General features: G+C 36.5%; 3 protein-coding genes across 6 annotated transcripts; 1 reads left to right on the top strand and 2 right to left on the bottom strand.

The window, feature by feature from the left end:
• Nucleotides 1-525: 525 nt before the first annotated feature.
• Nucleotides 526-8,448, bottom strand: LOC130731459 (protein STRUBBELIG-RECEPTOR FAMILY 6-like). 2 transcript variants are annotated; one of them, XM_057583760.1, is made up of 16 exons: nt 8,116-8,448; nt 6,257-6,386; nt 6,098-6,169; nt 5,951-6,016; nt 5,791-5,862; nt 5,618-5,689; nt 5,201-5,272; nt 5,048-5,113; nt 4,880-4,942; nt 4,468-4,784; nt 3,672-3,952; nt 3,046-3,317; nt 2,073-2,205; nt 1,241-1,377; nt 998-1,154; nt 526-867 (listed from the first exon to the last, which is right to left on the bottom strand). In XM_057583760.1, exons 1-16 carry the CDS (start codon nt 8,216-8,218, stop codon nt 718-720), a joined length of 2,163 nt encoding a protein of 720 aa, XP_057439743.1. In that variant the 5' UTR covers nt 8,219-8,448; the 3' UTR covers nt 526-717. The 2 variants fall into 2 exon arrangements, with proteins under 2 accessions (XP_057439743.1, XP_057439744.1); XM_057583761.1 differs by lacking the exon at nt 8,116-8,448 and adding an exon at nt 6,582-6,600.
• A 3,279-nt stretch (nt 8,449-11,727) lies between these two features.
• LOC130731456 (triacylglycerol lipase OBL1) lies at nt 11,728-13,974 on the top strand. Of its 2 annotated transcripts, none has more exons than XM_057583756.1 (4): nt 11,728-12,322; nt 12,405-12,598; nt 12,696-12,729; nt 12,824-13,974. In XM_057583756.1, the coding sequence occupies exons 1-4, from the start codon at nt 12,034-12,036 to the stop codon at nt 13,807-13,809; spliced, it is 1,503 nt and encodes a 500-aa protein (XP_057439739.1). In that variant the 5' UTR covers nt 11,728-12,033; the 3' UTR covers nt 13,810-13,974. The 2 variants fall into 2 exon arrangements, with proteins under 2 accessions (XP_057439739.1, XP_057439738.1); XM_057583755.1 differs by having other exon boundaries at nt 11,729-12,322; nt 12,405-12,616.
• A 96-nt stretch (nt 13,975-14,070) lies between these two features.
• On the bottom strand, nt 14,071-23,329 carry LOC130731454 (ATPase 10, plasma membrane-type). Of its 2 annotated transcripts, XM_057583753.1 has the most exons (22): nt 23,178-23,328; nt 22,985-23,057; nt 22,761-22,880; nt 21,826-21,924; nt 21,568-21,705; nt 21,134-21,272; nt 20,822-20,997; nt 20,281-20,487; nt 19,841-19,960; nt 19,590-19,709; nt 19,358-19,480; nt 18,490-18,594; nt 17,931-18,075; nt 17,091-17,255; nt 16,630-16,868; nt 16,362-16,394; nt 16,156-16,237; nt 15,631-15,791; nt 15,361-15,534; nt 15,046-15,228; nt 14,804-14,958; nt 14,071-14,638 (listed from the first exon to the last, which is right to left on the bottom strand). In XM_057583753.1, exons 1-22 carry the CDS (start codon nt 23,270-23,272, stop codon nt 14,542-14,544), a joined length of 2,949 nt encoding a protein of 982 aa, XP_057439736.1. In that variant the 5' UTR covers nt 23,273-23,328; the 3' UTR covers nt 14,071-14,541. The 2 variants fall into 2 exon arrangements, with proteins under 2 accessions (XP_057439736.1, XP_057439737.1); XM_057583754.1 differs by lacking the exon at nt 16,362-16,394 and having other exon boundaries at nt 23,178-23,329.
• Between the last annotated feature and the right edge of the window lie 281 nt (nt 23,330-23,610).

Genomic DNA, 23,610 nt, shown 5'->3' with positions numbered 1-23,610 from the left:
TTTCATTGTTTGATTGCCTAAAATGGAACTATGAATGAAATAGAACTGGATTACATGCATTTTCATTTCGTTCTATCTAATATATCTCCTCTTCTACATTTCCATTTTTCAATTTGCTGTGCATGACATTTACTGAATATTTACTGTTTCATATTAAAATAATAGAAGTGCAATTTTACTATTCTATTTCACTCATAGTTAAATTTCAAACACCCTGTAATGGTTGTGAACTTACAGTAAAATAGTTTCATGATAGAACTGGAGTGAAAGAAAATAAGGGTCCAAGTATATCTTGATCCTCAACTAAGCCACTTTACCGTTGCTATATGTTTGCTTGTACCGTAATGATATTTCTATCACCTACTCTGTGTAACCTTTGGCTCTGCATGCATAGTGAGCAGACTACAAAGGCTGGTTAACATCTATAAACTGAGAAGTCATTTCCCGGTTACTTCCATCCTCATTAAAACTTGCCTTACACAAGCTAGGAAAAAGCCTTCATACTAACACTATTTCCAGTTAGAATGAGCCGAATATGGGGTTCAACTTTGTAACCAGTTAAACAATTGAATTTATATTACAAAGTACAAATATAGCATACAGCACCCATTGTCTAACTTGGTTAATCAAAGGTGCAATCAACCTAACTTACAAAGACCTATGGATTGAGGGAAAATATTACTACACTTCCTTTCTAGCCATTGTAGTAACACAAGGTCAAATGTCACGTATAGCTGGATCATCACTCCCTCGTTGGGATCCATGATCACTTCCAAATGTTGTTCGCCTGCTCATGTTAGCTCGCTGCACTAATCGTACCAGCGCCTGAACCACTTCTGACATGGGTGGTCGGAATTCGGGCTCAAGCTACACCCGGAAAAGAAAAGCAATGGAATTGGAATGCATTAATACAAGCAAATTTTTCTATCTACAGGGGACCATTCAAATTGTCCCAGAAAACAAATAATGGAGAATCTTAATGAAGGATAGACAATACCTGAACGCAAAGAGCAATAACATCAGCAAAACGAGAAAGAGATTTAACAGGATATAGCCCTTTCAGTGCAGGGTCAACCATTTTAGCCAATGCATCAATGTCATGGAGTTGAGGAGTTGCCCATCGAACCAAAGACTGCTCAGGTCTTGGCCTTGAGCTGTTAATCAGGACCAAAAAGATAAGCCACAGAATATTATATTATTATGCAGAATATTTCATTTGTTTTACATGGCAATAATTCACCTATCAAATGGTTTCCGTCCACTGAGAAGCTCCAACATGACAACTCCAAAGCTGTAGACATCACTTTTCAGAGTGTACTGACCAGACAAGGAAACTTCTGGTGCATCGTATCCAGATCCAACATTTTGGTTCAATATCTAAACGTTCCAGACAAAGTTACAACTTCAGTAAGCTTGATGTCAATGGGTAAAAGGAAAAGCCATTTTTTTAAAGAGGACAAACATTCCTGCTGAAGCCTAAAACAACCACAACGTACATCCAATGGAATTTCACACATGCAGATTTTCTTTTCTGTATTGGTAAATACACTGTTGACTGTTTGAAGTTTGAACCCTTGAGTGCATACAGTTTACATTTTTAGACTAAGAAAGTTGGCCCAAAGAAGAACTTTACTCGATAATTAATCCAAAAAGTTAACTAGTGCACTTTTATTATTCCCTGCTAATAGGAAAGTTACCTGGTAGTTATGTTCAGATGGTCATAATTATGAAGACCCTTGAGATATATTGTAAATCTAAGCTTGTCTGAGACTCTAAGCTATTCATTTCTTGAGAGAGCAACTAGTGCCACCGATTAATAAAATATATTAGATGTTCAACCATTTGCTTTCTTTATTTAAATGTCATAACTGAATATAACAGACAACATTCATGATGAAGAGTTAAAAGAAAATATTAAAATTTGATACTGACAAATCGGTAAAGATCAACAAAACTTAAAAACATGTAGAAAACTAGCAACAAAAACAGAGTAAAACTATTTCCCCCCTACACAATCACATCCAATTATGAAATGTTGATTTGCAATGAGTTCCAAAAATTCATAAAATCACCTGGTCTGCATTTGGAATATAGCTTGCCAAGCCACTGTCTGAAAGATGAGGATTAAGCTCTGTATCAAGTAATATATTCGCTGACTTGATATTCTTGTGAACAACTGATGGCGAACAAACTTCATGTAGGTATCTACAAAAATATTTTGGATAAAATCAGGTCACTGAGTCTTCAGGCAAACATTTAGATCATTGCTTGATGTCCAACCATATGTTGCCACATACTAAAAATCTGTTTAAAAACTTATATTGCAAGTAAAATACCTTAATTACTAAAGTGAAGTGGCATTTTCCTATTTATCGATAGTGTTTAGACTTCCAAGGTGATAGTAACTCACATCTAAACTACAATTCTTATTTTATAGTCTAATTCTTCCTGTTTTACATTTCCAAATTCAAAAATCAGATATTTGTAAAAATCCAATAATTCTTTACCAGGTACACAAAGAGTAAGTCACAAAATGAGATTGCTAGGAACCAGGGAAGAGAAATGGAAAATAAATAGACACAAACAGTGATAAAGAATCATTTAACAAATGATTTAGAATCATTTAACAAATGATTTAGAATTCTCTTCCAAGGGTTTCCCTTTTCAATAAAGCTTTTCATAGTTTACTCAATGCTAACAAATCTGAATGATCCCCCAACCTTACATCCCCCTGTTTATTTATTATCCAATTAATCCCCCTCTAATTAACTAACTTCTCCCTTATAACTTTTCCATCCCCTTCTGTCCAAACAGAGGTAGCATTAATTCAAAATAAGTCATGACATACAGTTCATCATGCTAGCTAGGCAGGCAGCAAGGTGGAATGTATAAAGAAAAAAGAGATATGTGAAAGAGGAGTTAATAAACAAATGGAAGTAGATTTTTACGATTGAAATAATTGATTACGCAACAATGCAAAAATTCCCCATGGATACAATTGCAATATCAGTATGTTCTAATTCCTTTAGTCCGCAACTAACTCACTCTAAAGCACGTGCAGTCCCCAAAGCTATCTTGACACGGGAATTCCATATCAATGGTTTACTATCTTCATCTGAGAGGTGAAGGAAGTCATGCAGCGAACCAATTTTATGAAACTCGTAGACTAAGAGGTGTTGTCCATACTCTGAGCAATAACCTGCAAGCTCTGTAACATTTGGATGATGTAAATTGGAGATGTTTGACACTATTTCTGTAAAATCGTCTGAAAATTCATTGGGAAGGACAGACGCATCTATTTTCTTCACTGCAAGAACCTACAGCATTTTTAAAAACAAAAATAAAGTCAAAACCATTAATAACTTTTAAGCACATGAGATTCAAGGCTTGGTCCTCTGTAGAAAAATTCATGGTATTTATTAGGACATTGGCTATAATTGCGATGTCTATCTATACATGGATTTTCTAGATACTATACCCCCCCCCCCCCCCTTACGGGAGAGAATGCTGGAAATGAAGTGACTAGAGAGACACTGAAACTAACAACACCTTATATGATATTATAAACGCATGCATTGACATACACAGTAAATACACTATTCTGGAGATACTAATAATCATTGCCACTGGAATCAAACAGTGGAACTGCAGGAGAAACAGCTAAGAAATACCTTCCCATCATCAAATTGAGCACGATATACACGCCCAAAAGACCCCTCACCAACGAGATGATCCACACTGAAGCTGCCAGTAGCAATCTGCAGATCAGCTATAGAATATGATTGCACATCTGTTGGAGGTGTAATAGTCTTCTTCACAATAGTGGGCTTCTTAGAGAATTCATTGTCATCAAACGATTTATTACGATCAATGGGTGGGGGTTTAAGAGTTATTGAAGCAGAAGTATCAAATGTCTTCATGCCAGTCACGGAGGAAGTTTGCAGAGAATTCCCTACATCATCATGACATATATTAATATGTTAATTTGGATAACAAAAGTTGAAAAGCAAGATCACTAATGAGTAAAGGACAGGCCAACAAGTAGAAAAGACAGGCCAGTCATGTTTAAAAGTTTGACAAACACAAAAGATTTCTGTCTTAAAACCACATCTGCCATGGTGTCAAGCATGCATCTCTTCTTTGAAAATAGAGTTAAATTAACTGCTATTATCTTGTGTTACAGAACAACTATACACTGACAGAAGTGACACGAAGGGAAAATATAGCTAGCTATATGTATAGGGTGACTAGCTACTGAACCAGAAAAGCGTAAAAATGGGGTTGTGTTGTCCGCCTAAATGATAGATGGAATTGCAAATCTCATTATCGAAAGCAGAATCAAGTAAAAGAACAACCAATGGATTAGGTGGCTTCTGCATATATAATTATTTAGTGTCAAAAAATGAACTATTAGTATGACTATGACCTCGTCATGAAAAAAAAATTAAATAGTATGAAGATGCAGACCATGCACTTCATTTGAAGGAAGAGAAGCCAAGGACTGACTGCCCAGCTTTTCTAAATCTGAAGACGACTTCTTGGATTTTCTCTTCACTAGAAAGAATGCTACTATTGCCCCAACAAAAACGATGGAGACCACGATTCCAGCTATGCCACCACCTCCTATTCCAGACTTTTTGCCCTCATCAACTGTGCCACTACCAGCATCTTGGACAATGGTTCTTCCACCACCCGATTTGTGGTGTCTATTGCTTTTAGGTGCTGGAGGTGTCCCAGGTGGAGGTGGGGGTGCAGGTCCTGAGCTCCAAGCATTACCACCAGTCCTGTCATTAGATTTGTACCATTGTTAAATCTTGCAGAAATTCCTGGTCAAAATCCGATTCCTAGCTACCAAATCACTGATAATGGCAATGCTTACCGTAGGTCTATGTTTTTCAAATTTTCCGGTATCCATCCTGTAAAATGATTGTTTTCCACATTCCTGAGAAGAATTTCAGAAAACAAATACAACTGGGTTTAAGTTCTTCATTATGGAAATATAGGAAAGGATATTCCAGCTATGTTATATGATACAACAGAGACGCACAGACTATCCAGAGGCAGATAAGCAAGGACATTAATAGTGCCTGTAAACTGGTTGTTTTGCAGATACCTGCGTAAATGTAAACAAGTAAACTTAGAATACAATCAATAAAATGTAAAGTATTAACACAAAACATACAAGAATTTGGATATCTACATGGTGGTTATTGCTGAAAGCGAGCTCAGAGTCTGAGGGAGGTCACCAGTCAGAGAATTAAAAGAGAGATCCCTGAAACAGGAAAAAAGCAACCCATTTCTTCCTGAGCTATTACCAAAACTGAAAAGTAACCTCAGTTGCAAAGAGTATGCAAATTTTGAAAGGACCAAAACCATATGAAATGAGATATAGAGCAATAGCCTATGTATATGGACCATTTTAACATGCAAAATGTCTTGGCATGTAATCAGAAGCAATATTGTTAAATTATTACACTACACAAACCAAATGTAGCAAATCCACAAAAACAATATTAAAACATACAGAAGATGGAAAGGATCAACATGTTAAAGTAACAATAACTTGACAGCCATCTGTACTACTTTTTTATGCAGTTGAAGGGTAGGAGGAACTCACAGTTTGGAGAGAGTGGAAAGATTGTAAAAGTCGACACTCAGTCCTTGCAGGAGCTGATTGTGACTAAGATTCCTACATTCTCAGAAACAATTAAAAGGAAATTACTACATTTTCTTGTCGAAGTGGTAGGTAGGTACAACTAAAATAATTTGTCGAGAAGATGAGTTACATACAAGTGCGTAAGAGAGGTCAAGTTAGAAATAGAGTAAGGGACTGTTCCGGTTATGTTATTATAAGCAAGATTTCTGCATACAATGAAAAAGGGATGGTAAAAATCACAATATCATCAGTAGAATAAACATAAGAGTGAACAACCGCATAATATAAACATACAAGCGCTGAACATTTGGAGGAAGTTGGTATGGTATGTTTCCTATAAGATTGTTGCCACTCATGTCTCTGCAATAATTTACAAGGTTATAACAATAGTAACAATGCATAGAAAACTGAATATGTGATGAATCAGACAAATAATCTTACAGGCTGGTCACAGATGTCAATGCTTGTAATCCGTAAGCCAATGTTCCAGTTAGTCCAAGATTAGATAACTTACTGATAAGTAACAAATCAATATTAATCAGAAACCAGCATCAACAGTTATTGTGATCAAGTGATATAAAGTGAAGGGCAGAGATGTACATCTCTGTAACACGGTTTCCTGAACATGTAATGCCTTTCCAAGACTGTCCACATGGATCATCACCATTAGCAGGCCAACCTAGCTGGGATGGTGAGTTCATGCTTTGAAAAATAGCCTTTACAGCAGCAACTGTATCAAATGCAGAAAAAATTATATTTAGCAAACCAAGAGAAGGATAAAGGGCAGCCCAGTGCACAAAGCTCCTGTATGCACGGGGTCAGGGAACAGAAATTTATTAATAGATTAGGGTCTCACCATCATCCATTTTACATATTTCAAGATAGAGATTATTCTTCAATAAGAAGTGAAAGATTGATGCCTAACCTTGAATACAAATTCAGAAAAATGTTCCCTTGAAGATTAGATTATTGGTCATCCATGTTACTGAGTATAAGAATTATGCATTTATAAGCATCAAGAGGTGTGAAAAAAGAAAAAAAGAAACCCAATTTTCACCGAGGAATCTAAAAAATAGTATACTATGTCTTGGGTGGAAGTTGTATGAATAGAAGATTATGAATTTTTTGGGTGAGAAATGATATTACTGATTACAAGGGAACATAAAGAAAAAATGAAAAACCATTCACAATTATATCACCTACCAGTCCTGGTACTAAAAGTATCGAAGCACCCCATAATTATAAATTCATTCAACTTCATCTTCATCAGATATTCACCAAGCAAACATCTCATTTTAAACGTGTCACAAAAGCATAGAAGATTGTTGGTTGAGGATTCAAGGGTATGGACAATATAAGATAAGGATGTGTACATGATTATATAAGATATGAATCATTTGATACAAAAAAAGTAAAAAAGACTTATTTAAGCCTTCAAGAATATTCACACCTAAAATAGATAGCAACAGGCATCTTATAGGCTGTAAGTTACAGCCAGCCTTTAAGATGTCATTTTCATGATTTACAATTAGTTGGCTTATTTTAATCACTTCCGATGAAATAATTCAAATCCTGTATTTGAAATATGGGCTCAAAATGTTTAAGTTATGATATTAGAGGAGTCCATGAACAACCTTGACTCGAACTCTGGAATTAAGCGCAAATCAGCACATCTCCAAGTTACTGATGCAAAAGTATTCAGTCTCATAATGCAAGGTCGTACTAAGAGCTACTATAAAGGATGGTATCAAAGTCCAGGCAAGAAGCTGCGGCCTGCAGTATAGAGGGCTCACAACTACCCCAAAATGTCAATTACACCAGTCTAGTGTTTTGTTAATATTATTATTTAGTCCCTTTGGGGAAGAGGAGGTAGATAAGGCCTGCCCATTTTGAGTGCCATCAACAATGAATAATGCAGGGTCAAGTAAGAGACTGAAGATTTTGAGACATTCTGATATAAGAAGATAATATTTTATTAGGTTATGTTTGTATTTTAGATGGACTCAAACTGAAAGTTGCTTCATCTGAACTGACCAAAAAGACTCCTTTCACGTTCAGCAGTTATGTGTGAATGATGCTTTGGAACGTGTGCTAATTGGATTGAACTCAAACACAAACACACACTTAGCATTTAGCAGAAGATATCCCAACAAAATGATGTAAGGGAAGGTAGCCAGTCCCAAAATAGAAAGAACCGACAACCAAGTTCAAGGAACATAAAGCTCAAACAGGAAAGAGAAAAGATCACTTATTTGTTAGGATCATTGGCATGCAAAGTAAGAGAGAAAGCGAGCAATCTGAAAAAACAGTACCACAAGTGTTGATAGCAGATGAATGAAAAACAAATAAAGTGAAAAAGTGTTTGTTTTGGTTTGTACAACAAGTAGCAAAATGCAATATATCCAAGCACAGAGTCAGGGAGAAATGAAAAGGAGAGTGAAGTGAAAGAAGACACTGACCATCATTTGGATCTGTGGCAGTGACACCATTGGGCATCCAATGAAGAAAGCAAGTAGTGGTGATGATGAACAGCATCAACAGCAGCCTTCGGAGCTCCACCATCTCAGAAAGCCAAAAAGGGATTTGCAGTGAGTGAGTGAGTGTGAGTGAGTAATGATTTTATGATGCAGCTCCCTCCACTCCGGCTCCCATAAGCAAGTCCAAGTAAAGCTTGCTGGTGAGCACAGCACGAATTGGCAGAAGAATCCAAAGCCACACAAAAGTTTTTTACTTTATCACAGTCTTCACAGTATCTCTCTCTCTCTAGAATCTAGATATCCTCCTCCCTTCGTATATAATTATAAATTTACACTTCACTGGACTGGTCATACTGACATTATTATATTAACAGTATTTCTCCTTTTCGAGCGCCCACTATTACTCTGTTTGCTTCCGCAGAAATGTCAAGGAAATAAAAATGACAGAATATACTATTTTCCACTGTTTGGTTTTATTATAAAGGAGGAATGAAAGAAAACATTTTATGAGTGCTGCTACTGATACTAAGTTCAAGTTTGAGGGGACCAAAATTAAACATGAAAATTACAAAATAAAGTTAACTTATAAAAACAATTATGTGCATCAAATTAGTGATAATGTATAACTTCACTTTTCGTATCAAAATATGTCTTAGTGCAGTTTCTTTCCAATTTGCATAAAAAATAGTACGATAAAACGAGAAAAAAGTGCAACTATCGGTCAAATTGAAATATGATGACAATGAGAAATTACGATATACATAAATTATAAATTGAAACAAATGATGGACTAACCCTATAACATGATTCACATTACAATTTTAAAACAAATGCTAGAAAATGGGAGCCGACCATGTCATCTACCCACCTGAGTCCCCCTAGCCCTTGGCTGGGTATATGGGGTTGGGCCTGTACATTGACCCGCGACACATGTAGTCTGCATGGATTAGAACCATGAAAAATGTAGGATGGTTTGAGTACGGTTTTCTTGACTCATTTTATTTAACCTGGGGTTAACGAAATATGATCATCTCATACGACATGACAATATCATGTTGGTGTTAATGTGGGTAGTACTCGAACTCCGTTGGCTCACCATCAACCCAAACACCTCCAATAGTTCAATCCCTAAATTCTCAGCGTGCAACCCCACGATCTCAATCTCCGGCACTACAACTTCCAAGTCTTAATTGATGCACCCCCACGATCAAAATCACGCTTATTAAGAAAGTCTTAATTGATGCATTGGTTCTTTAAAAAACATACAATCTTCTATATTTACCCCTATTTAAGTGGGTAGTACTAGGAGGAAAGAGAGTAAAAGTGAGTTTCAATTTCAAATTTTTGGAATTGAAAAAACAATAAATGCAAGGACAAATATGAAAAAAAAAATTAACGTTTGCATAGTTAGCTTATATTTAGTGACACCACATAGATCTCAATGTTAGCTTATAATTAGGTTCGGAGGGAGTAATTTACAACCAGTGCATGTAGAAAGGTGGGAGGAAGCCGGACCCGTAGAGAAGGCGCTTGTGGATGTTGATGGATAGGCAGAGCTTTTGGTGGTGAACTAGGGCGCTTGAGTTATCTCGCTTGGGATCTTCGTTCTTCGGCTTGCGAAGTTTCGCCATGGGAGAACCTCAATCATCTCACTCACTCAAACACTCCCCCTTTCTCTTTCGAGCTCGAGTGAAGCGTTATTTATAGAGGGAGGACCCTGCTCGGGTCACACCTAGAGAAGCAAAAAGAGAGATCACAGATTCACACTACTATAAGGCAAAAATGTTAGCAACGTGGCCACAAGCTCGTGTTTATTTACAGAGTTGTTGCAAATTGGAGAGGAGAGAAAATTGGTGAATAAAGGAGAAACTGACTAGGAAAAACTATCAATTAATTAATATGAGAGAAAGTGGTGAGAATTAGTTTGATGTTATATGAAGAAAAAAAAGTTAACACTACTTGCATGCATCAATTTGGTTTTTTGTTATTTTATTTTATAAATCATAATATTTTTCTTAATTAATACATCACTCTATAGTTGCATCAACAACAATTGATTTCTAGATGAACTTGTTGTTTCATCGTCCTTCTCCCCTTTGAAAAGCATGCCTCTCTCAGAAGCTTCATTGAACCGTCATTACCGTGATCGACAAACCTAAGCACTATTGTCGCAGTGCTCGTGGTTGTTATTATCAAAATTTCAAATTCAAACAAATGAAGTAAAACATGATTCTCGAGGCAAGAGATCGAAGATCGGGGATTATGGAACACACGTATGTCGAGACAATATGGAAGGCATGGGGTTTCAATTGGGAAAGAGTAATAATTGTGGCTAAGTAATGATGAAGCTCTAAGGAAAAGTTTAGGTTGAACCATATCGAGCGCGAAAGGCCTGCAATGTTGAGGCAGACTTGATAGAGGAAGTTTAACACTTCAACAAATTATCCTAAGTTTAAGGAGGGGAGAGGAAAATAAGTTAGCGAATGTGTCGTAGTTGAAGCACTATGAATTCGAGGTCATTGGCAAAAAGTTCCACGACCCATACCACACATGATCCCATGACTCGAGAATTCTGCACACGAACACCACACACCCACGATGATGGCAATTACTAGATGTGGGAAGGAAGGAATTGACTAGAGACAGGGATAAAGTTTTGAGGAACATGAAGCATGCTGAAAGAACGACTTGGAGTATGCAATTTCTTTTGTAATCAATCTTGTCCGTATGATTGTTTTTTCAGTTTGAATGGTAGTACTATAAATAGGTAAATACAACTCATAATAGCGATTGGACATATGATACTCACACTCTAAAACGCCCAATGTTGCCCATATATGGCACACAACTACACAAAGTTAACGAAAGAAGTTTGTTCCACTTTTTTTTTTTACTTTCTTGTAATTGAATTATCCTTTTTATGTGCTTATATTTACTTGCTTTTCCTCTATTATCACATTTGTCTATTAGTTTCTTGCGTTCAAACTTTGTTTTAATTCTAAAACTCCTTTCGAAACACAAGTATGGGTTCACCAGAACCTTGATTTCTAAATTTATCACCGGATAACTAGCTTTATTTAATTCTCAAACTCTTAACGAAATGCAAGCCTGGTTCATCGCAACCTCGATTCCTTGAGTTTTCATGGATAACTTGGTCGTTTAATTTTTTTTTTGGGAAACACACCCTACTTAGAACTACACTCCGCACACTGAACACATTCGTCCTTGCTTATAATCCACCAAATAAATAGATCCCACGCCTTAAAACTTAATCTAAATTTTGGATTTCTCTTTCGATCTATTTGTTTGCAAGTGAATTTTCCATTCGGTTTTATTGTTTCTTCATTAGAGGGACTAAACACATGCGGAAAGTTCACATAGTCACCACCCCTTATGATGATTAGGCAAAATTGGCAAAGTGACATAAGTTGTACTGATTTCACATAAAAGTATTTTTTTGAGGAACCAATTGCAAAGGAGAAATTTTTCTAATGTTGAATTTTGATTCCCTTTTATTTATAGCCAAGATTTTATATTTAAATTTTAAAAGGAAATGAGTAACAGAGGATTTGGTTCCCTAAACCCTGATCTTAATGAAGACTCTTGTTCACAGAAAACTAAACTAAACTGTAGTTTCCAAAGCAAAAGGTGAAAAGCATCCGAGAGAGTGGTCCTGGTCCTGGTCCTGGTAACAAGAAGATTGCTTTTGTCTTGCCACCCTGCATATGTTGCTCCATCACACACGCAACCAACCGCAGACAAGGAAAAAAGAATCTTTCATTTCAGGTGGTGCTAGCCATGAACAAGTAACATAAACAACAACTTGTGCTTGTAACTGACCCACCCCAAATTAAAAAGCATCCTAGCTAACCCCGAACCTATTCATTCAATTCAACAAGCATGGACCATGGGAGTTCGAGGTACCTGAATGTGTTCCCTGATAAGGGTGGCATTTGGGACTTGATGCGCTACGCTCTGCTGGGAGACATTTCCACCTTCGTTGACACCAACAATAACAATCTGTCTGATCCTCATCACAGATGGATCATCTTCCTTTCCATTCTTGTTCGCAAAATCATTGCTTTCCTCGCCAAGCCTCTCTACTGGACTGGCTGTTTTCTTGAATTTCTGCTCAATCTTCTGTCCCAGAATGGCAACTTCTTTGGTCTACTTCACAACTTGATACGGGGTAACAAACAATGCCATCACCCAGCAAAAACATGCATGCATTCATAGTACTAATTCTTCTCATGCTTAATTGTTTTGAACAGGGAATTTGGTGGTACCACAAAGAGGTTCAGAAGCTTTTATCAGTATAGTCGGTCACTTGGACAATAGGATTGATCTGCATGAGGGCCAGATGTTCACAGAATTTATACCAGAAATGGGCAACCGGGCTTTAATGGACCTCTGCGTGATGGCTTCCAAGTTAGCATATGAGAATGCTCTAGTCATCAAAAATATTGTAAGCAACCATTGGAAGGCAAGTTACTAGCTCTAATTTTACTGGTTTCTTTAGTATGTATGTATGCATAAGACAAGATTCTAACATTTGTGTACAGATGCACTTTGTGGACTTCTACAACTGCTGGAATGGTAAGACATTATATGATAAAGTATTGCATTATGATCTACTATGAAAAGTTTTCATTGTTTCTAAATTACTTATGGATTCATAAATTGATCATAGATTTCCAGAAAGAGATGTCCACTCAAGTATTTATTATGTGTGACAAGGCCAAAGATGCAAATTTGATATTAGTCAGCTTTAGAGGGACTGAACCTTTTGATGCTGATGATTGGAGTACTGATTTTGATTATTCCTGGTATGAGATCCCAGAAACGGGAAAAGTTCACATGGGATTCTTAGAAGCCCTTGGTTTGGGCAATAGAGTTGAACCTTCCACCTTTACCTTTCATCTTCTAGGGAAAAAAAATAGGAAGTCAAGCTCTACAGATGATGCTGATATTGGAGCCTCCTCTGAATCATTGTTCTCTGGCAATGATGATTCTGATGCCGATCAAAGCCAATATTTAACTTCTGAGACACCATCAGAGATGACTGCATATTACACCGTGAAAAGCAAACTCAAAAGCCTATTATTGGAGCACAAGAATGCAAACTTCATGGTTACTGGGCATAGCTTGGGAGGAGCCCTGGCCATATTGTTTCCAACAGTGCTAGTGGTGCATGAGGAGATGGAGATAATGGAAAGGTTGCTTGGTGTGTACACATTCGGCCAACCGAGGATAGGGAATAGGCAGCTGGGGAGATTCATGGAAGCTTATTTGGAACGGAAGTACTTCAGAGTGGTTTATTGTAATGATCTTGTCCCCAGGTTGCCTTATGATGACAAAACCTTCTTGTACAAACATTTTGGAGCCTGCCTTTACTACAACTGCTTGTATATTGAAAAACAAGTGAAGGAGGAGCCAAATAAAAATTTCTTTCAAATGAGATCCGCATTGTCAATACATCTGAATGCCGTGTGGGAGTTAATTAGAGGCATTGCGATTGGGTACGTTGAAGGTGCAGAGTATAAGGAAGGGTGGCTTCGCATATTGGCAAGGGTAATAGGAATAGTATTTGCTGGTTTTTCCGCTCATTGTTCCACAGATTATGTCAACTCTGTCAGACTTGGTAAGAAAAGCTCCCCTCAAATGTCTCCCATGTAACAAGTTCTCTCCTTTATTATGGTTGGCAATGACTTGTTTTCTATTCCTCAAGTTTGCTCTGTTTTGTCAGGTGTTTATATTTCATACTTGAATGCCTAAGTGTTGTTCTTTTCATTTGAGAATATATTTTCCTGCAATGTTATTTCTTTTGTTCCCGATGAAGAATTTGTTACTATTCCCTCCAGGTAAAAGCTTGAAATAAAAGTAACCCTTGCAAGATTTTGTGTAAAGCAATCATTGTTTAAACATGTGCTAACAAAAGAAAGTAATAGCTATGAGGAACTATTTCCATGGCCTCCAATCAACATTCAAGCTAATTACAACATAGCCGATAGCAAAAGTATCTGAACCTAGTATCAAGTTTTGCATGGTGACATGTTCTTTCTAGTGACATTATTGAAGTATCAAATTTTAAATACAGACATACAATTCAACAGTCCTCCTGGGCACTTGATACATATTTTCCGAAGGAAAAAAATATTACAAGTTATCCTCAGAGGTGCTTTATTAGTCCCTAACACAAGACTCTCAACAAAGAATTTCATATTCTGAATCTCAAGCGGTAATTCTCTTATCAAAACAAAAATTGTTGTGCAAAGAGAGAAAAAAGCATAAGGAATCCCAGTCCACCACTGTGTTCAGTTAACAGTAGAGTCCAATACTACCAAAAACCATCTCAACAGCTCTGTAATACAGACCAATTACTTAAATCTAAGGTTTATGCGGTGGACATTAGACTGTATGAGCTGATTGTAGCACACTGAGGTCTAAATTTTTGAGTCTCAAAACAGACTCCACATGTCCTCTGAGAGTGTGTAACTCCCCCAGCCTGCAAATTTTCATGCATTTTGAAAAATTAAATTAGAAAAATGCTTGCTATACCAGTAGTAAGTCTTTTATGTTTTTTTTTGTTACAAATGCCAATGATTAATACAAGCAGATTCTGTTTTTGTTTAGGATTATCAAAGATTAGATAATAACTAATGAGAAGTACCTGGCTATTTCAGCACGTCTCCTGGCCTGTTCGGCTATCAAAGAAGAACGCCTTCCAGGGCCCTCGAGATTAAGACCTTGCAGACTACTCTGAGAAAGAACCCACTTTGCAGCCCTATCTTCCGTCCCGTAGTCTTTCTTAGATGTAAAAACAGTCTGTGGTGTTGAAATACAAAAATACATACATTTCATCATCCAATTTGGACAAAACTAAAATGGAAGGAAGAATCTGCATACACTAACCTTTCTGTCAAATAGGAGATTCCAGGCATCTCCACTCAAGGCATAGCGCACTGTGAACTTAATGATGTCCAAGGGTACATAGAAGATTAAACTGTATAACCATATAACACCAGCCCATCCCCATCCAATTCCTCTAATTTCAGAAAAACTGATATATGCATACACTGCAATTAAGGTGGCCACCTGACAAATTCATATATAGTTAAAAGCCAACCCATATTCAACATTTTCTGGATTTCCTAATGCAATGAACATATTAAATAAAGCTCCTTGCAGTAGCTACTAGCTATATGTAAATATATTGGCTAACATTACCAGTTGAGCTACTACAAAGGCGCACATCAGTAGAACTCCAGGTCTCTCTAGAAATGACCAACCACGGCTACGAGTGACAAAAATTAGAGCCTGGCTAATGATGCTAACTTGCAGATACACGGCCGATGAAACTTTCTCGCCGTCGCTGGATAAGGAGGTTACATGGAAGTAGGTCTGCATTGTTCAGACTTCAGCTTAAACATGTTGGTTGAATGAAATCACATTTTCATTTGAGGGTTAATAAAGTGAGGGAAAAATAAAGTTTTGTACCTCAAAGAAAGTGGTTTCAATGATTATCCAGTAGAACAGGACAGTAACCAAGGCAAGGTAAGTGCCAATCACTACTCCTGTTGCAAATATCTCAGGCAGCTTCCAACTGTCAGGTGTGGGGGATGGCTTTACCCTGTCTTGAGATATGGTCATTATAGTACCTAATCAAAAACGCTTATTGAGTTACATATCAGTATATCACTTATTGGTCTCTAAACAGTTTTGTTATTCCTTTGTCAGTTATTAATAGGGGACAAAGCAAAACTGTTTCCATTACATTTTTTATTTTCATTTCCTGTCCCTTACTTTCACTTTTTTCCTGATTTCAAAGTCTTTTACAGGAAACAACCCCTTACAATATAATCTTCACTTTTATATTGTCATAAAATCACACAATACTGTTTGAGTATTGTTTGCATCTATCATTTAACTACATATTTGCACTAGAAAAGGAAAACAGATACAAGTTCTATGATTCATATCCATATTCCTAGGGATGGAAAATTTTATCTGTGAAAGTATTACCATCATTTAGGATTGCAATGATCAGGACCATGAAGGGTGGAAAATCATACTCCCAAATCAACGCTAGGAGCACAAAACCGAGCTGCAAGAGGGTTCAGTTGACAAGTTATATGAAAGTTCAGAGGTATTCTTATTCAAGTCCAAGATTATGTTAAACAAAAACCATGAAAAATGGCATTGAAATAGGAGATATGAGCTTATTTTACCACTATCCTTATGGTGATTGAGACTGCATATATCTGCATATAAGAGAGCTATCAGATTTACATAAAATACATATTAAATATCATGAAAGACATAAGTTGAGTTGAGTTATTACATTTATAATGATTAGTGATCTGAATGATAGATCAAGCTGATGATGCTACTTTCTAGGATGCATGCTTTCATATTGAGACTCTATAATATATAGTAAAAGCACAAAGGAGTTCTTGTATGATAATATAAAGGAGAAGAGGAAGTTGCATACTCAACTGTATAATTTTTCATTCTTTGAAATATAGCTCGGCTAGTTAACACAGCGCTAATAATCACACTTAAACCAGGCTCAGTTAAGACCAGATCAGCAGCACCTCTTGCAGCATCTGTAGAATCTGACACAGCTATTCCAATATCTGCTTTCTTCAATGCTGGGGCATCATTTACTCCATCTCCGGTCATTCCAACAACATGTTTCATTTCTTGTAAAATTTTCACTATTTCATATTTATGTTCTGAAATGCATTGATAAGATAATCAGTAAAGAGATTTGATTAAATAACAGCATTTACAAAAATGAGGGGTAACCACCACAAGATCACTTTTTATTTTGATGGAAAAATATGAAATAATGCATATACTATGAGTTATTATGCATAACAGATCTCTGATCAGTAAATTATCCATAAGAAGAGAGGGAAAACATTTCTTCTTTCTTAAATATCAAAATCATATACCAGGAAATACACCAGCAAAGCCATCTGCCTTTTCAATGAGCTCGTCAACTGGGAGAGCTTCATGATTCTCATCTTTTTCACGGCCCAACAAAGATGGTGAAGGGTACATGTTTGTCCCCATACCAAGTCTTCGCCCTGTCTCCTTTGCAATAGCCAACTGATCCCCTGCATTTACATGTAAACCACCTCAGCTGACCTCCAACATCAAGATTCCAAATGAGCATATGAACAAAAGAATGTCGTGTAAATGTAAAAGTTGTATTACATGAGACATTGGGTGTGCTGCAGATAAGGTTGCATATGAGAGAAAATTTGAGTTAACTTGGGACATGACAATAATGACATGACTTATTGTATCAGGTGAAACACACAAAACACTGTGAAAGTCACGTAGCATCTATATGCTTGGTGTCATTACTCTGCTTTTTCTCACTAATGTAAATAGTGTCCAGATCCTTGAACATGATTCATGAATCATGCCCATATTTGTTTATGTATTTTCAGATAATTTCTTACTAGAACGAAAAGAGGATCACCCGAGCAAATCCTATAATTCCAAAATTCCAGGCATATAAATGGCTAGTGCAGAAATGAAACTAAAGGAAAAATATAGAACATTACATTTTAGCATGAAAATAAAACACTTCATCCAAACCTTATGGGATCAAAAGAGGATCACCTAACGTTAAGTGGTCCTAATATCAGATTTACTTGCATATATACAGCTTAGGAAATGAAACAAAAGAAGAACTACAAAACATAATCTTCCAGTCCAGAAATAGAACATTTTATGCGTAATAAGGAAAACACATTTTATTTTCTATCATTGAAATACTTTACCTGTAATCATCTTAACATTGACTCCAAGGTTAAGTGCTCTTCGGATGGTCTCAGCACTATCATGTCTTGGTGGATCAAACAAAGGCAACAAGCCACAAAATGTCCAAGGACCTCCAGGGCTATCCTTGGATTTTTCAGGGACTTCCTGAAATAGTTATGACTTATCTAAGTAAAATAAATTAATAATCAATATTTCATGTCATAAAATAACTATTTCCAAAGTTTAAGCTACTAAATTAAAGCACATGAATAATCTATATTTAAAACCCTCCTTCATGCAAGAGTTTGAAGTTAGATAATACACAGGTCCACACTATGCTGGGCTGAAAATTAGTAGTTATTCAGAAGAACAAGGTCATTGAAACCTTAATACTATGCCATGAACCAATTATCCTGAATGTTTAAACTGTTGGGTGTTTCACATGAATCAAACATTCTAATTTGAGTTATGATCATATCTTCTAGTTTCAATATTTCTATTACGTTGACATCTGCTTTCTTCATTACATTCTTCTTTTAGCAGGAAAAGAAAAGGTAGAGAAGGAACAGGCTGCTATACCTGATAAGAAACTGCAAGAGAACGCAATCCCCTTTCAGCAAATTTGTCTATGATTGTGTGCACTCTTCTGGCAATCTTGTCTTTCTCTTGGCACATATTTAAAATCTGATATTCAGGCAACAGTATAAAGAACAGGATGAAGTTCTGATGCAAAAAATAATATATACTTAGCATGTCCCACACCATGACAATAGTTTGTTATATTATATGAAAGAAGATTACAACTTATAATTCCATCAAATAATATTTTCATGAACCAACTATCCCAAAAGTTTAAGCTTACAAGTGAATACACATGAATGATTTTATATTGTATTTCTATCACGCCCCTTATGCAAACCCCCTTCTTAGAATTCGGGTTAGGCCTAACTCTACCTCTAAACCCTAATTTGAATTCTAAGATGATTTCAGAGCGTATCCTAGATCCGTTTATTGGGATACCCAAATTTTATAGTCTCTGATACCATCTTAGAATTCCCCTATGCCCTTTACCCGTTAGTAAAAAATGGTGCAAGTTTTCTCACTGGCCCAAGTGACTGTTGCATGGAAAATACAGAGTTCATTGATCTTTGTGCTTAAATTCAACTTTTGTATTAGAACCATAGGAGGGAACTAGGATCGAAGATAGAGACTATGATACTATATCATGAACCAACCAACCTCATTTTACTTCCTAGCTGTTAGGTGAACACACATGGATAGTTTTATACTATGTTTCTTCATAGATGTTTCTTTTCTTGGTTTTAAGGAAGTTTTATGACTTTTGGATATGGGTCCTTTGAGAAAAACTTTGCATTAGATTTGAAGTCAAATGAGGAAAAGTTAGGAAGTAAAGAAATGCTACACATTATTTCATGAATTTTGATACCTGTTCTGGAGCTCCTTTACTGGCCCTATAATAATTTCCATCAGCGTCAATGTATGTTATGGCTGTACGTTTATCCACAGGATTGAATGGTAGAAAATGGACTTCAGTAATGTTTGCACGTGCCTGGGAGAAAAAGGAGAAATTGTTTTTGTTTTATCAGTGTGCTATTCCAAATAAAGGAGTGTTGGGAAAACTTCAGTATCAAAATCACACGAGTATCTTTAAACTGTACCTCCTTTGGATCAGCTAGCAAATTAACAATGGCAGCATCAATGGCATCCTGGTTATCCAGTCTAGCTGCCCTGGCTGCTAGTAGAACAACCAGATCTTTGTCCATATTGCTGTTAAAGACCTGTTCAACGTGTAATTTATAAAAGTTTTGTCTTAGTAAATTTTCATAAGTCATATGAAAATAAACTTTGTTATTAACATTTAATAATATGGGTCGATACAGTATTCTTATATGTCATTTTCAAAACCTACCTCGATAAGGTTTCGATCAACAGACAGGCGATTTAGCGTAAGAGTTCCAGTTTTGTCACTGCATAAGACATCCATGCCTGCCATTTCTTCAATTGCTGTCATTCTTTTTGTGATAACTCCCTTAAGAGTGAAGTAAATAAAAATAAAGAAAGAGCACAGTCAGCAGCACAAAAATCTACTTCAATGCAGTAAACTTCATGGATGATATAACTATACTCCTCCTAGTGATGTGATATAAAGTATGCTGCCTGGGGGTATGGTTACCCCTTTGAGGCACTACAGAATTTTCCAAACTTTAACGACGGTTATCAATAATTCAGACAAAAGCTTAGCTTCATCCCTTTCATTTGAATCGAAGAGCCAAACATGGGTAGCATATAGAGAGGGACTTTGATCTTAATTCTACTACAATATTATTTACAAGTTCTAAAAAGTCGCACCTGCTGAGAAAGGCGATGAGAGCCAATGGCAAGTGTTACAGATAATACTGTTGGCATAGCTATGGGTATTCCTCCAATCAGGAGAACAAGAAGGTTGTTGATTCCATCCCTGTATGATCTATGCTCCACCGGGAACATTATAATTATTTCAAGAAGCATCCCTGCAGCTATAGAGCAAATGCAGAAGTTACCAATTGAGGTAAGGACCTGCAGAAAAGCAAACAATAAAACTTGAATCAAGGTTTGAAATTTGAGTGGTTGATCAAAAGATCTGCAAAGTTTATATTGCATTCAAGCTTGTTTTGGCGTTTCCCTATGCTTTAATCTTCATTTCAATGTTGAGGAATGAGGACTGAGTATATAGGTCCCTACTCCTTTGTTCTAGTTTTGTCATATGTAATGTAAATCAATACAAGGAAAAAATAGCAATCCTTGAAAACCTTTATACAAACATTCAAACATCTAGCATTTTGTAACAATCTTGGTTTGGTTATATTTCTTATTTCTTAATAATGACATGACAAGGTGTTGAAAGTTTTACCTTCTGAAAATGTCCAACAACTTGAGTGCTGTCAACCAAGTGTGCAGCCTTTCCAAAAAAGGAGTGAACTCCTGTTGCTATCACTACAGCTTCAATCTCTCCGTGTTTACATGTTGAACCTGAAAATACCTCATCACCAGTTTTCTTCGTAACGGGTAGAGATTCTCCAGTAAGGGCTGACTGCATGAAACAAAACCAAGTGAACTTCATCTCGATTCTTGATCAATTATAAGCAATTTATGTCATGAAAATATAAATAGTGACTGAAAACGTTAAGTAGAAACAAATTAATAGAAACTTTATAACAAAGACTTGCCTGGTCAATTTTTAGAGGGTCTCCTTCGAGCAAGCGAGCATCAGCTGGAATGATATCTCCCAGTTTTATGCTGATAATATCCCCAGGTACTAAAACAGCTGCATCTTGATCTTGCCACTGCCCATCTCTGAGAACCTGAACGATTAGGTAATAGAGAACTTCACTCATTAAAATATAGTTCTATATTCCCTGAACTCTTAAATATCAAGCCTATAAATGTTCAGATGTGAGGGAAAGTTTATCTGATTATTCATATGAGAAGAGGGCAAAAAGAAAAACTCAAAGGCGCAAGGTATTGTTGCATAACAAGCTATATAGCTAGTGATACACTACTGAAAAAATTTCAAGTTTTTGAGGAGATTTGTTCAGTTTGTATGGCATAGGTGATGGATCAATTCCTGAGATGGATGTCATCAACAAAGAAGCATACCTTTGTTCTAGGAGCTAAATGAGCCATGAGCGCTGCTGCAGCATTACCAGCATTATTTTCTTCAATAAAACTAATAGTTGAGTTTATCACCAGCAGGCATATAATCCCTACAAAGTCTTGCCAATCAGGACCCCCCCCCTGAAAATATCTCTCCAAGTAAGGAATCAAGAAATGGAAAAACAACATTATAAGTACAAGTTGAATCTAGAGAAGAGAAAATAAAATATTGGAAGAACAATGATTATGCTCGTTACTCACTCCACCATTAGCAAGGATAATCGCCATCAATGCTGCTGCTTCCATAACCCATGACAGAGGATTCCACATGAAACTAAGAAATTTTAATATTTTATTTTCCTGCATAACATTTGAGGACGGGGTTATGGTTAGAATTTGTTCGGTTAGACTTAAGATGCATATATAATGCTAGCCATGGATAATGGCATTACAATTACAATAAACCAATGCCTCTTTCCCCTTTATAATTACTAACCACAGTCCAATATAGAATAAATGATAACACTAAAGATTTTCAATGGAGAACGGAAACAGCATGCATGATTCTATTTTTCTGATTATGTAAATCATGCAGTATTAGATTTCTTGTAGTGAAAGAAACTAATTGTGAACTATAATGCCTTGGTCAGTGAGGGGAATGTCCCCTCCCACGATAAAATTTCACGTAACATAATTAATCATGTGAAAATTTTGTAATCTATAAACATTCACAAATTTTGACAGGACTCCCCCACCTATCCAAAATCCTTAAATAGAGAGAGAGAGAGAGAGAGAGAGAGAGAGAGAATTTTTTTGCACGTAAGAGAAGATGATTTCCTGTCAATGAGAAGAAGAAAGCTAACATTTGAGATGTGCAGTGAGATAGTGTGTACTTAAAATGCCATAGTGGATTAGTGTCAAAGAACATAGAAGGCATTCCCTTCGATAATTTATGCATTATGAGGTAAGTGGAAGTTGTTAAAATTGGCTCAAGACATAATGGTCATAATGAATCACAAAATATCTGTAATTTTATTTTTGATTCAGAAGTACTATATAGATAAATCACATTACACTGATAGCTAGCCATAGATATCCCAATGTAGTTTAACATGGTAACTCTGTGAACAATGTACTTCAAAATCACATTCTATATGTGACTGAAAATCAGATATTTATAAGAAGTGTGTTCTTACTTTCCTTTCTTCAAGTTTGTTTGGACCAAATATCTCGAGTCGGGCTTCAGCATCTTCATATGAAAGTCCTCTTGGTGAAGTTCTCAACTGTTGAAATACTTCTTCTAGTGGTATGCGCTCCTGACCAACAAAATAAAATGTTATACTATATAATATATGGTGAACAGAACAGGTTCAAGTTAGAAAATTCAGAAACTAAGGGCAGCATTTGTTGGAGAAGTTACCAAATCAATGCCCTCTCGGTTGAAATTCTCAGGACCGAGCAAAGGTTTATCCAGTTCATCAGCCATGTTATAGCTACACATTATGCAGTTAATTAGGGGTTAATAACAGTAAGTAGGTACAAATCACAATTACTGTAGCGAGGACTTAGGAGCAGTAACATATAAAATGAAATAGCATGATGTAGCAAGTTACCCTGAAAAAGAAGAAGCGAAGCGGGTTGACCTCTCAAGAGAAGAGGAAGATGTAGCAGTGAGAAGAAGCAGAGAGGAAGTAAGATAGTGGCACATTGATAAAGAGGAAGCTCAACCATGGTTGGGTAGCTAAGCTTGACTGTTGGTTAGGTACTACTACAACAAAGGCGGAAGGAAGAAGAGTAGAGACTAGAGTGGTAGGTACTATAAACCTTCCAACAAAGTTTTAATAGATTTGAGAAATACGACAACAGAAACTGCCTGCGTCAGCGTGCGCGCAATATCAATTATCAAATTAAGAAAGACCGTTGGACTTCAACCACCATTCAAAACGTGCCTCTTCATTCTTCAACCCAACGTTCTCCTCCCCCAACTAAACTTTTCTTTTTTAAAAATAAAATAAAAATTCTGTTGTTGCTAAACTCTAGATTTGG

The sequence above is a fragment of the Lotus japonicus genome, chromosome 1 (genome assembly GCF_012489685.1).
Source record: "Lotus japonicus ecotype B-129 chromosome 1, LjGifu_v1.2".
Lineage (NCBI taxonomy): Eukaryota > Viridiplantae > Streptophyta > Magnoliopsida > Fabales > Fabaceae > Lotus > Lotus japonicus.
This window is presented reverse-complemented; position numbering and strand designations above follow the sequence as displayed.